A 14,444-nucleotide genomic window follows, 5' to 3' on the forward strand; every position below is an offset into this window, starting at 1 on the left:
CTTGCAGAGTAAATACTAAGAATAAATACTGAAGCCCCTCAAGTCCTCACTGTTTTGTTGGCAGGGCTAGGAAAGGAGGAGCAGCATTTAGGGAACTAGTGAAAAATGGTTAGAACTGCGGTCTGTGTGCAATTTAGGTGCTGTTCCATTTTGTATATAATCTGAAGTCACAGCTGTCTGCAATCAGAAGAGGCAGTCCCACCAGACATTTCTGTCCCCACCTTTGCTCCCAGGCTGAACAACACTCCAGACACATGAGCACTATAGTGGCTGAAGAGAAGCAGCAGAATTATACTGGTAGGACATGCAAAAATATCTTTAGCAGTAAAGCCTCCATCCATCAATCATTTTCATTTCAAATTAATAACTGGATATTGCCTTAAAGAAATGCAAGTAGCAAAGTACCATAATAATGGTCTTTGAACATTTGGAGCCAAATAACAGTTACCTCAAATTACTTGGAATTAGTTTGGGTTTTCAATATAAAGGAAAAGTTGTTCAGAGATCTCTTAAATATACCACATATTACATTATGAGGATTAATTCTCACATCCTAAGGGAAATAAATAGTGTTTTGGAAAAAGTAGTGATGTGTCAAGTGGAAAGTAAAGGTGAAGTGCTCTTAATTTCTACTGAATATGAAAGTGCAGACATATTAGCAGAATTCCTCCTGTTATTGAAAATAGTTAACTTTTGCGTGGTAAAGCTTTAACAAAACCATATGGGTTTTGAAGGTGCTGGCAAACATGAGGGCTGAAAAAGAAAATTTGGGGATAGTGGAGTAATAAAAATCCATAAAAACAGAAAACAAGAAAAGGGTCTGGATGAACTGCAGAAAGAAAAAAAAATATTGTAACAAAAACACTTGTATCAAACACTGTCATGGTTTCGGTTGGGGTAGAGTATGTTTTTTTCCTAGAGGCTTGTATGATGCTGTGCTTTGGATTTTTGATGAAAATAGCAGTGATATCAGAGGGATATTCCAGTTGCTGCAGAGCAGTGCTTGTACAGAGCCAAGGCCTCTCCCGCTCCTGGTACTGCCTGGCCAGCGAGGAGGCTGGGGGTGCCCCAGGAGCTGGGAGGGGACACGGCCAGGACAGCTGGCCCAGGCTGCCCAAAGGGATGTCCCACACCGTGTGGCACCGTGCTCAGTGACAGCAGCTGAGGAGGCAGGGGGAACACAAGGAGGAGGCAGAGGGGATGTTGGGGTGATGGCATTTGTCTTCCCGAGGAGCTGTGCCACGGGGTGAGCCCTGCTCTCCTGGAGGTGGCTGAGTCCCTGCCTGCCGATAGGAAGCAGCGAACGGATTCCTTGTTCTGCTGTGCTTGTGCACGGCTTTTGCTTTGCCTAGTGAACTGTCTTTGTCTCAACCCATGGGTTCTGGGTCTTTTACCTTTCTGATTCTCTCCCCTCTCCCACCTGGGGGGAGTGAGCGAGCAGTTGTGTGATGCTGATCTGCCTGCTGGGGTTAAACCACAACAACCACATATGCATCCTCTAACCTTTTCTTTTTAATACTGCCTTTACTTTATTATAATAAAAAATGCAGAGAGAAAAAGATAATGAAGACATCCTATTAAATGAGATGGATCTTTCCAACAACATACCGTTTCTAAATGAAAGCTCAATGAATATGAAAGCAAAGCCCAAGAGGCTTAGGTTCATAATTATTTGTGAAAAAGAAATCAAATTAAATGAGAACCTCAGCATTTCCCAAGTCATGCACACTTTTGAAGACAACTACAATGAAAATATTGAGTTACATACCTCAGCAATCATTTGCAGCCCAAAGGAGAAAGCCAAGAAAGGTCATGAATTGGTAAAGCAGCAGCAGCATTCAAAAGCTTAAATATGGTTCAGTTACCAAAAATCTAAAAAGATTTTCAAATTATGATTCTGCAAATTGAATATTATTTTCACCTTACTACATGAAAACAGAGTCTGGAAGTTAGCCAAAGACAGAGATTGAAGGAATCAATTTGAAAGTGAATGGTAAGAGTTAAATGCAATACCTGTATTATAAACTTGGAGATTTCGTATGGAAATGAGTAATTCCTTGTTTCCAAAAGTTACTAGGAAACAAGGTAGAAATATTTAGGAAGTGTGTTAAAAATGATGCCTGGGCATCTACATTGTCCATGTGCTACTGGGAAGCAAAACGCGTGAAATCGTCGAATGAATGAGTTCATCTAGGAATAGCTACATAGAAGAACTTGCAAGATTCAGTAACCCAGGCCAGGGACGTGGAAGAGCCTTGCTTGAGTCTGAAGTAACTCCTGACAATGTATCAAGAACTTTTATTTGGTTTAGGAGAAGAAAACCTGATGTTTTAATTATCTGGATTAAAGTGCTTGGTCCAGTTGTGTCTCCTGCCAGCTGAATCAGTGAACGCTGCAGATAGTTTTAAAGTCTCAAAAAGACCTTGTGTTTCCTAAAATAAAATCAAGGAACTGGGACAACAGGCAGACATAACATCAGTCAGAAGACATCGCTTATATATGTTTTCAATCTAAGCAGTAGGGTATTTTAGTCACTGTTAGAAAGTCTTCAAAAAATCATCTTCTTTTTGACTAAACTCCCAATTTCCACTAAACTGGAAGCTTTCAAACCCATGGCTGAGGTTACATGTTTGTCAGCAGCAGTGCCACTAAGCAACTAAACTTATCTTGATGTACTGGAGTTCATTTCCAAAGTTATTCCTACCACCTGCTCATGTTAAATTCAGCAAACAAGATTATCACAGAATCACAGAATCACAGAATTTCTAGGTTGGAAGAGACCTCAAGATCATCGAGTCCAACCTCTGACCTAACGCTAGCAGTCCCCACTAAACAATATCTGCTTTTCCAGGTCATTAAAAGGCCCATAAATATTCCTTCAAGAACCTCAGTCTGAAGGAGATTTGAAATAGCTTTTCTGCCTTTGACTTGATGTGGATTTTGATCTTAAGTGCAATTGGAGAACTTGTAGGGGTGAGCTTGAGATGTAACTAGACAAAAATCCCTTTAACAAGGTTAGAAATAGAGAGAAAATAAGGAAAACAGCATAATCACAGAATAAAACTGATGATGTACAAGTAAAAAGGAAAAAGAGTTAAATTATAATTGCTATAAAAGATAAACCAAATTTTCCAATGAAGAAGAAAGTTAAATAACAGCAAAAAGTTCTTTTTGTCTATGAAGAGAAGTAGTTTCACCCCAAAGAGAAAGCAGAGGCCAAAATTAAGCCACCTTTTGTTTGTCACCGAAATGGGTACCTTCTGCCACATTCAATAAGGATGAGGGTTAAATACAAAGAAAATGCACAAGAATTAATAGAGATGGGAATTAATACATTGGAAGCAGAAAGAGAACACAATAATTTGAATGCTTTCAAGTTTGTGAATATAGATAGTTGGAAGAATAGTACATGAAGTGGGCAATAAAATAAAAACAGAAGTAGACACAAGGGAGGAATAATTAGGGACATGGAGATAAATGGAAAATTGGATAAAACACAGCCAGGTTCACAAAAGATAAATCATGCCACTCTAAATCTGATGTCTGTCTGATAATTTAACAGATTTTTCTGGGTAAAAGACAAATGGCACATCTAATCTCTGAGACCTTTGTATGGTACAGTATATAAAAATATTAATTAAACTGAAGTACAGGATTAGCACTATGAAGACTGTAAAACGGGTAAGACATGCTTATGAAGATAAAGGACAAGCCGTGTGCCAGGAGAAACAGTCTGCTAAAAGGAGCTTACTAATGGAGTTTCCAAAGAGTTGGTCTTACGTAGTGACTGTAGTAATAGCTTTGGCACCTTCAGTGGGAAGGAGGATTGAAATACCACACAAGAATTGAATGACATTGAGGAATGCTATGAAGCATGAACTTCAAGGTAATGTCAGTGGCAACAGATGGGAGAAGTTTGAATGCATTTGTGGTGTAGTTGTTTCCAAATGGGTCAGTCCAGGTATTTCCAATAATGATAGGGAAATGCTAATGCCATAGGACAGCACAACTTACTAGGACAGCACTTTGCTAGCTGTAGCTATGAAGGTTTTTGGTCAGCCCAAGACCTAAAGAGGTCTTTCTCTTGTATTCTCCAAAGCCTTGACAGAGTAAGCATGCATCCTCTAAAAACATACTGGCTGGCTATAAAAATCCTAAAAAAATGTTTGTCATATGTAGCATAGCTTTGATTTCTGACAAACTGAAATAGGACATATTCAACGTATACAAATTAATCTATAAATACACAGAGGAAGAAGGAAAATTATTTGAGCTAAAGACCAATTCCAACATAAGAACATATGGATAGAAACTGAGAAGGTATAAATGTGGAATAGAAATTAGAGAGGGATTTTTGGCTATAGCAGCAGGGAGGTTCAAGAACAAACTTCAGATAAATTAGGAGGACAGGACAAAAGCCCTAATAATGCTTACAGGAGGACAGGGCATATTGGCCAGATAGAATATATGACCTAGTGGCACATGGCCATGGGGGATTGGCTTTTGGATGGCTTATTGGATGGCTTAGGACACACTTTCCATGCTGATTCTCTGGTATGCCTGTCTGGTGACTTGACTCAGCTGAGAGCTTTTGGAGCTCCTGAAGTTTTGTCTCACACTGCCTGCAGCAAACACAGCAGACTACGCAGCACCCTGATGAGAAATAGCAGTATCACACTCTCTCCAGACAGCCTTCGTAGTTACTCGTGTTAAAGGTAATCACAGCTGCATATATCTTGTGTCTCAGGGCAGGAATGCTCCCTGCTTGTACGGCTGAGATAAAAGAATGCCATTCTGGGAGAGCATGACTACATGAATATATGGATAGATTCAGCAGAAAAAAATATAAACAAAGGATACAAGGTGAATAAATTATTGTAACCTCTGTATCGAACACAATTAGCCTCATATACATTTATACAGAATCAAGTACAGCAGACAGCTGCTACTTTATTAAATATTTACACACAAAAATGAAACGACGTGGCAACTGATGGCTGATAAAACAAATCTTTCAAATATTGAAAGGTAATAGCGGGGATGGCGAATTACTTTTATTTTTGTAAGTATTTCTGTTGTGCTTCTTTTAATATTAAGATGACTTTAAAGGATAACTGCTTTACCACTGATTTTCTGCATAGACTGATTAAATTTGTCATGGTCTGATGGTCTACTGTGCATATGGAATGAACACAGTAACCCCATCCCTACATGGACTTGCTTATTCTTATACGAGTGGGCTCCTCCCCCTCCCAGCTTATCTTAAACTATTCTTGCCAAGTGATTGATATAAAATAACCAGAAATGAAGCCTCTCTATACCACAGTAAATATGCTGACAGGAAATTAGAGCACTGTAATATAAGTGTTTTTACTTCACATTAAAATGTCTTTCCTATATAGATAAGAAGGGATTAAAACATTGCAGGACTCATTCTACCTTGCACTTTTTAATTAGACAGACTGCTGGTATTGCAGGGGTATTGAACACAGGCTTATTTTTTCTCCACATCTAATAGTGAAGGCAACAAAGGGAAGCAGAAGAGAAAGTAGCATTCCTGTATCTCCCAGCATCCAGGAAAGCAAGAAAAGACATTTCAGGCAAACATTTTGCCCTAACAGGCATGTATTTAGGAAGGACATTCTACTATAATTTTTTTCTAATTATGCCATTTGAGAAGCGTGAAATCATGCAGATTTGTGCAAAACAAGCATTTGCTTTACAGCTGCTGGCATCAACCTCTGAGTTTTTTTTGTAAATATGATCAGTTCTGACCATGTGTTTGTTTTATTCCACAAATGAATTCCAGGAAAACTATGAAGTTTCACAAATTTTACTGGACTTTATGATGATAGTTTTCTGGTAATCCTCTCCCCATTTTTCTCCTGTATAGACACCTTCAGCTTTCAAAGAACTGATCAGGGCTAAGGTCAAACTGGGATGCCAAGCATAGGTCAGAGGGAGGCATGAGGCTGGCCATGGTCACAGTGGCAATGACTGAGGGGAAGAGCTTCTCCCCAGCTCTGAAGGAGGGGGCCAGGCCTCTGCTGAGGCCTCTCATGGCCAGACACATGCACCATGGCTGAGTTGGCCCTGAGCAAAGACAGAGAAATCCCCAGGTGGAGGGAATGCACCCACAGCCCTGACAATCTGTATACAGAGAAGAAAGAATTAACACAACATTAAGGAAATATTTCCATTTCATCTGACTTAAAGCAAACTGAGGATGCAAGCAGGCAGGAGGAAGAGAAGAGTACGGCCTTTCTTCATCCTTGAAATGGCAGGGGCCAGTCTTCCTTTGGCTTCTTTGTTTCAACCAAATAGCAACGAGTCTGATGTCAGGTTTGTGCTGTTGTTGTAGTGAACCCAATGCCTTTTGCTTTGGATTATGGCTGGAATGAGCAACAGTGATGGGTTGAGGCATGCCCTGCAACTCAAACCTCCTTCACCCAGTGAAAAACTTCTCATTAGACTGCCAATGGGCAGAAAATAAAATAAAATAAAAAATATGTGCAGAAACTAGCTATAAATTTCATTTTGCATGAGTTCAGAAGGTAAGATTGGGCCTTAAGTCATTACTTAAGACTATATCCTCACAGTTTGCCTTGGAAATAGCCAGAGTTCATTAAAGTGCGACAATGATTTAATCTTGCTGCTAGTGGACAGACTCACAGTCCAGTAGTTGGCATCATTACTGAAGCTAGCCAGCACCCCTTGTTACCTTTCTCAGCAGGGTAACCAACATTTCTGTTTAGGCATTCAGACTTCTGTAGTTGGAGAGCTGAAAAGACATGCTAAACCTGGTATCAGTAATCAGCCAAAGACAGAGAGCAGTGACAGGCTGAACCAGCAGAGTTTACCCTGCTCTTTATCAGGATAAACTTTATCAGGGTAAACTCTGAATCCCAAAGAGAGCATCCTTTCCTTCCCATTAGGAGTAAACAGAAACATCTCCCTTCCAGGATGGAGCAAAAAGAGTCAGCCACAGTTTGAGTCACAGTCCCGGCCTATGACCAACTTGGCCAGATCTTTGTGGGGCTGAGCTAAGGCAGTCATCAGAGAGAGCTATGAGCTATAACTAGGATGCTGCCTCCCATTCCTATTAATAATAAGTAATATATCTTTAATATCCAGCTATGCAAGTGGAAGGACTGTGTGGCTTCATAGCCCTCTGAGCATTCATCCTTCCTGGTACTCCTACTGACCGGAAAGTACGTGCATCCCGCAGTGCAACTGCTGCACTTGGCCATGATGAACTTCATTTGCTATATTTGAGGTGAAAATAGAGAACTGTGTGAAAAGAAGCTCAGTCTCTCAATCGATTCATCAAACCAAGTGAAAATGTCTGTTTGTTATATAAAAGATAATGAGAGAAATTTGGTTTTAGCTCCCTTAGCTCAGCCCGCTCAGGTAGTCATGTGTGAAATTACCCGAGGGAAAAGACATAAGCCGGTGTGGGAACCCTCATTGGCCTTGACTTTGATTGGCTGTGCAGCATACATTACAAGCTGAATTGGTTTGGAAAACAGAAAAGTTCATCAGGCTGCACAGACCCACCGCTTGGAATAAAACATTGATGGGAACTACCAGTCTGGAGAGCATGGAGAATGTCAACAGGAATATGGGACTAACTGAATTCCCCCAATATGGAAATTTTTGTTCCTCTTCATCAGCACGGTTCTTAGGAGATAGCGTCTTAAGAAGGTTTAAAATTAGAATTCATAGGCCTGATTTCTTTTTTTTTTTTTTTTTTTTTTCACTTTTGTCAAAATGAGGAGAATTTGTAGCCAAGATAAGGGAAAAGGTAGTTATTTCATTTCATGGTTTATCAGTTGAAACTAGGTAATTCTAGGTTTTCAGTTAGTCATATAACAAAAAAAAAAATCCTTTCTAAGACTTACAAAGCACAGCTAGGTTGCCATAGTTAGGAGCTGGGAGTCGTGTTACCTGCCAAGAGATTCAGACTATGCTGCTGTTGTGAAATACAAATGGAATTGGAGTGCCACAGCTGAAAAATCTGCTCTCACAGACTATTTCCAGTTCAATGGACCAAGTGAAGGAGAATTTGCATTTTCATAACCATTTGTAATAACGGTCATGATCATTACCATGATAGCTTAGTGAAAAACCAAAATTAGCAAATCATTGAGTTCCTTTGTCAGCGTAGGCTTTTCTGCAGACTCACATCTGTCTGTTTTTGTTGCTGTAGATGTTGTTTTGCCCTTGTGCCAGTGGTAACGTGGATGTGGACATCTGTGACAGTCAGAAATACTAGCCTGCAAATTCCCTGTGCAGAAGGCAGTCAGTGCAACAACTCCTAGTTGTTGTACAAGGATTCTGATATGCCCTTTCTTCCTGCTTTCCTTCCTAAATTCACGGTCTGTATAATGAAGAATAACATGCTCTCCTGAACTAGACTGGAATTTGCTGTTTTCTGAACAGTTTTTCTTTCTTTGTATTTTCCTCTACCGTCATTGTTTTATCACTATTCAAGATGATGCTCAGGTGCGCTGTTTGCTCCCCATCAAGAAGTTTCTTTTGCACCTATTTTATCAACTGGGTTACTTTAAAGTACAATAAATTCAAGTGGAAATACTAGTAGTGTTCTAGTCATAAAGGTTTACAGGTCTATAGAAGACACGTTTTGCACAGACGGATAATTAAAAGTAGGAAATAGGAAAAAGGGGTGGGGGTGGGGCTAAATTTAGAGAGATTTAATAGCTCATTCTGGATTTTAAAAGAAAAATAAGTTTTCAGATACCTTTATATTTTTCTTATTTTAGAAATTTTGTGATGCTTAACTTATTCCCCAAATGGCCAATTTTGAATCGCTTGGAACAAAAATACTATGTGTAAATTAAGTTTCAAATAATCTTTATAAAATCCATTCACAATTGCATCTAGCATTGTAGTTATATATATGTGTATTTTAAATCACTGCAGAAATGTTTGGGTTCTGTTCTTTCCTAATGTAAGTGAATTTGTGCATGGATAACAGAAAGCAGGACTGGTTTTACCTTGTGTTTTCTGCGGTCAGCTAGAGCTTAGTGCTGTACTGGTTTTCTGACAGGGTTGCGCAGGGTTGCATTAGCACATCTCAGGGTGAGGAGCTGGGTCTCTGCTCCTGCAGCTATGCCATCCAATGCCATTAATTTTTCTGCTAAGCCTGGCTGAGTGAATGCATTCAAGTACTGGTTCCCTAAGGGATATCTTTTAGATAAATACCAGAAACATCCACTCATCCAGAATCAATGTGTTTTTTGATAGACTGAGCAATTCTTGATATACGTTATCTTGTTGCATTTGTCTAGTTTTTGCTTTGTATGCTTTTCTTCAAATTGACAGACACCTAAAATGGATATGCTGAAACTTAACAGTGGTTTAGTGTAAGCTTTTTTCACTGCAGGTACTAAATAATGTCTAGAGACATCATCTTTTTTGTCCCTCTAGTATTTAATTGTTGTAAATACCTTTGTGTGTTCCCTGTTGAATATATGTGACTGGGAAAGCATTTATAGACACCCTCTTAGAGCAGAGCAGAGCAGCCATGTTGAGATGTGCTGTGCTGATCGAACTGTTTGATCTGACTATTCAGCAAGTTTTCATGTCAGTGATAAGATCTGAAGTGTTATGGTAACTAAACAGTTTTTCTCTGTAAAAGGAGATCTGTCTTCCCTTCAGAGGATGATGTCCCTGTTTCCCTTCCATATTTTGTAGCAAGTTAATCTCCCTTCTTTTGATTCAGGTGATCAGAAGCACTGTTCTTTACATGCATATTTCTTGCTTGGCAAAACTGGTCATTATGCAGCAACACAGGGAGCCCCTGGTTCCTGACTTTGTGGTGATCTCTGCTTCAGTCCAGGCTGAAAGCTAAATACAATGTATCAGTGTGTTTAATTAATGTATTATACAAGCAAGTTAGCAAGGAAAATGCCAATTGCTAAATATCATTTACTTTTAAGATAAATTCCTGCTTGCAGAGAACTTATACATTGGCACAGCCATGTGCGACTTACATGACTGTCAGAGGATTTCATCTAGCAGAATAAAATGTAATATATATAAGCAGTCAAATATAAAAGTCTTTGGATTAAGGAGTTAGATTGATCCTCTGGAATGCTGAATTCATTGCCTAACTCTGCCATATGCTCCTGTGTGATCTGGGGTGAATAATTGTTTCTGTACATCTCAGGTTCTCAGCTGGAAATTCTTATATGTCTTCTTTTCTCTACTATCTTTGTTAAGGTCCTAAGTGAAAGGACAGGATTTTTTCTGATTTTTTCTTTGTTGCTGTGTATCTGAATCCTACTCTTCTAGGGACTATTGAACAGACATGTGACATGGGTTAGTTCGGTTCTTTACTTTGTAGAGTGAACAGGTAAGAAAAGAAACCAAGTGCTACTGTCTCTTTTAAATGGGTAATAAACTGAGGGTCATCTAAAAATCATTTTCATTCACAAAAGAAATTAATATAAGGGAAAAAATCAATGCCAGGATGCAAGAAGTTGAACAGCTTGCTGGTATCCTGTGTAGCATGGAGGGAGGTGGGATTTGGAGAGACATACAAATATGTATATTTTTTAAATATTTTTTCTTAGAGGAAATATTTTTCTGTAGAAAGTGGGAGATAAGTTAGAAACACGAAGCACAGTATCATTGTCAACTGGCATTTTAGTCAAAGAGAGGAATTGCACACTACCTGAGAGCTTGCAGTTTGGTAGTGCAATTTTGTGTAGGGTAGAAATGCAAAATGATCTCTCACTTCATTTCTTAGAAGTAGCTCTTCCTGCTGTTTTTAAATTTCTTTTTTTTTTTGCTGTCTATTAATAGTGAGTCTCAGCAGATGAGGTTTGCAGGTCAAGACAGAAAAAAAAAAAAAAAAAAAAAAAAACCTGCATGTAGCTGTGGCAATAAAGTATGCCTGCTGGAAATGCTATCTTCGATAAAACACAAAGATCTCAGCTGGAGAGTCTGAAGAACACAGTACAGTGACTAACAGATTTTGTATTTGATGAACTGTCTGCACCCTCCCGTCACACTGCTGGATTCACAGCCATTTTAACAGGAGGAAAATGTCCATTGATTTCAGGGGACTTTGGGTCAGTCTGACAGAGTATCAAAAAAGCACAGAGATTTTTCCTATGCCTACAGTATGTATTCCTATATCAACCTTATTAACAACCCTTGTTTGTTAATGGAGTTGTGGGGAGCTGCTGCAGAAAGAAGCCTGAACTCGTTTCTAATCAAGAGAGGAAGATAAAGACTGGTTTTGGTATAGGGCTGTCAGCATCCAGGTCTCTTTGCAATAGCTGTGCATAGATACCAAAGACAAATGATTCACAGGCCTTTGTTTAGCTTTCCCCCAGCTACGTCCAAAGCCTTTCTCCCAGGCTGGAGAACTGCCACTGGGGGACACACTGCCATGGAGAGAATATTATCAGACCAAAGAGCCCACTGGCAGGCAGCCGCAGGGAGGAGAATGAGAGGTATGGCCAAGAGGAGGGGGATGTGGCAGAGCTGAAGGCATGGAATAAAGAGAAAGTGAATTGGTTTTGGCTGGGCAGCTCCCCGAGCAAGAATAAGGGCACATTTAGCTGTTGGAAGCCCCACAGATTCCTCACAGCAGGACACAAGGCAATCACAAATCTGGCTGGCACTCTGGTTATATGGTAGAACAAGCCAGCTGGCTGTCCTGGGTGAGAAATTCAGGCATAAGGTAGAAAGGAGGGACAATGGGAAACTAGTTCCCAGTTTGGGAAACTAGACACAATTTGCTCTTCAATTTTGCTTCTGCTTAATTTAACCCACTGCTGCCATGTGCTACCCAAGTTCATGAAGTGGAGGGGAAAGTGCTGAGAGAAAAATTAAACTGAAAAGGGGGGAAAAAGTCCACTGGAAAGTGCTTTGAAATGACTGACTTTGGTTTGATTGCCACATGGGGGAGATCTAAGCCTAACCCAGCCCTTTTAGAGCTGTGTCACACCGGAGGAATCCTTCAGCAGACTCACTGTAACACTCAACAATGGGTTCACAGCTGATGGGACAGTGGGATGACTGCATCGTATCACACTGCCAGATGACACGTGAAGACCTGGTGACATTCCTGGAAAAAAACAATTAACAACTGATGAAAAGCAGCACTCTTTCTACACAACAATCCTTCTGACATACTCTAAACTTTCCCCATTATGGTGCTTTCCCTCTAAAACGTGCATACCAGCTGTAGGAAACAAAAACAGGTCCAAATATGTCACCGTGTGTTATTTGTCCAAAGTTTTTTGAAAATTATTTAGATTGTATAAAAAAGCCAAATGCTTCCACAGGTGGGAGGCTGTACACAGGTTCTGTAGACCTATTAAATTGCACCAAATCAGCATCATTACTAAGTTAACTTAAGTAAAATTAAGTAAAATTTGCTTTTACCACAGTAATTATTTCTCTAAATGTTAGAAGCAGAATTATTAAAAAGCTTCTGCCAATACAGCCTGGTCTATCCACCTTGTGACACGCTGAAGTTGTCCAAAGGAGACAAATTGGGCATCCATCATAGCACCATATAAATTAGGATTAAAGAACAGATTTTCAGACACCTCCATGTAAAATAATAAAATGAAGCATGTTGTGAAGCATGAAGCAGTTAATCACAGGTTGCAGGTTGGAGGTTATAGGTTGGTGTTGAAGTATGGATTCCTGACAGTTGCAGGACACAGGCACTTTCTAAAGTCCCAGCAAATATAGATCTGTTCTATACTCCCACCTACAAGTTGGCTGGACAATTTGTCCATCACAGCTTCTCACACACAACATACAAGAAAGAATAACTTGTAGTCTAGGATCAAGAGACAAGCCATATGGGCTTAGAGCCATAAGCAAAGGCTTAAAGCCAAGGGAAAGGCTTTACCTTTACCCATAAGGACTAAAATATTGCCAAAAAAGTTATTTGTGTTATATTCCTAGTCCAGGCACACTGAGTCTGGACATGTCAGAAAATTCAGGCTGACCTCTGATCTAGTGGTGCTCTGTGCCAAAATATGCATGCTCAACCTTTCAGTTAACTGCTTTCCACAAGTGTTGTCAAACCTCTTGAGGTCTACCCAGAACATGTTTCACAGCTGAATTTTGTCCTGTTCTAACTCACACTAAATCTTCTGTCATCTGCTTTCAGTTTACAAGCAAAAGAAGCTACAGGTGGCCTTCTTAAGGATCTTTATTAAAGGCTTTTTTTTTTTTTTTTTTTTTTTTTAAAGAAAGTATATGTTTTAAATGTTATTTAAGTTATTTTATTGGTGTTTTTATATTATGGGTGGTATATTATACTTCACTAACATGGTTTAGCTGTAATTAACTTTACATTTAGCAGCTACCTGACAAAAAAATGAAGAAGATGATGATACCCCACACTGGAGTTAGAGACACTTGCACTCACAGAGGTAGTTAATATGGCTAAAAGCACAACAAACTCAGGTTAGGATCAGTGACCGGAGCCCAGATTTCCCACATCCCACCTGACTAATACTTAATAGCCTGGGCCATGGAAAGGTACCAGCTGCGGAAGACAGGGGACTTAACTGGAGCAAACCAACTTACAAAGCGATATTCCCCCAAAAGTTTGCCATCCTGGTGACAAGAGGCTTTTTCTGTGATGTGCATGCCACAACAAGGGTCTATGCCTACCTCTGTCCATGGGTCTTCATGAGCTCAGGATGAGCATTGCCATGTCTAATGACTGTACTCTTCTTTTTGCTTAGTTTTCAGGACTTTATTTGTTGTCATTCTTCACCATCCTTGTTGGGCTGGTGCTCTACTCCTCCACGTCCACCTACGTAGCCCAAGATCCTCGGGTGTACAAGCAATTTCGAAACCCTTCAGGACCTGTTGTAGACCTGCCAGCCACCGGCCAGCTGGAGCCTTCGGTAACATACACCAGCCTGGGGCAGGAGACAGAAGAGGAGCCTCACATTAGAGTTGCCTAAACCCAGGGCCGTTGATCACCTGCTGATGATTCAGTGGAGCTCATATATCCATTATCTCTGTATTGTACATAGAGAAAGGTATTTACCAGGTGCAGTTACTCCGGTGAGCTGCAAGGTAGCAAATAAGGAAAGCTCATAAAAATAAAATTAATTGTTCCAGGGTGTTCATTGCAAGGAGATGCCAGTCCCTCGTTCATGATGTTAACAGCATGTTTGCCATACAAACTGCTGTATATGAATCAGTTAATGTCAGACTACCTGGGAAAGCTATTCAATATTTTAAGCTGAAATTACAAGAAGAAATTAACCGAAGGGTGTTTGTGCACCCACTGAGAGATATTATGCCTAAGCCACAACAGTTGTGGACAAGCCACCTTTTTACAGCAAATACATGTGTGCAGTCACCGTTAATTTCTCTCTGAGATTTGTTTGTTTGCACAAAATAGATGGGTTACTCATGGTAGCAACCCC

At 39.9% G+C, this 14,444-nt stretch overlaps 1 protein-coding gene across 1 annotated transcript in view; it reads left to right on the plus strand.

Moving 5' to 3' along the window:
- SLC35F1 (solute carrier family 35 member F1) overlaps positions 1 to 13,973 on the plus strand; it is a gene marked incomplete at both ends in the record, with an annotated part of 243,849 nt that extends 229,876 nt beyond the window's left edge. The window contains one exon of the mRNA XM_084285172.1: positions 13,749 to 13,973. Within this exon, the coding sequence (XP_084141298.1) occupies positions 13,749 to 13,973 (225 nt within the window). The remainder of the gene's footprint in view (positions 1 to 13,748) is intronic.
- Between the last annotated feature and the right edge of the window lie 471 nt (positions 13,974 to 14,444).

Source organism: Netta rufina, assembly GCF_964035555.1.
Source record: "Netta rufina genome assembly, chromosome: 3".
Lineage (NCBI taxonomy): Eukaryota > Metazoa > Chordata > Aves > Anseriformes > Anatidae > Netta > Netta rufina.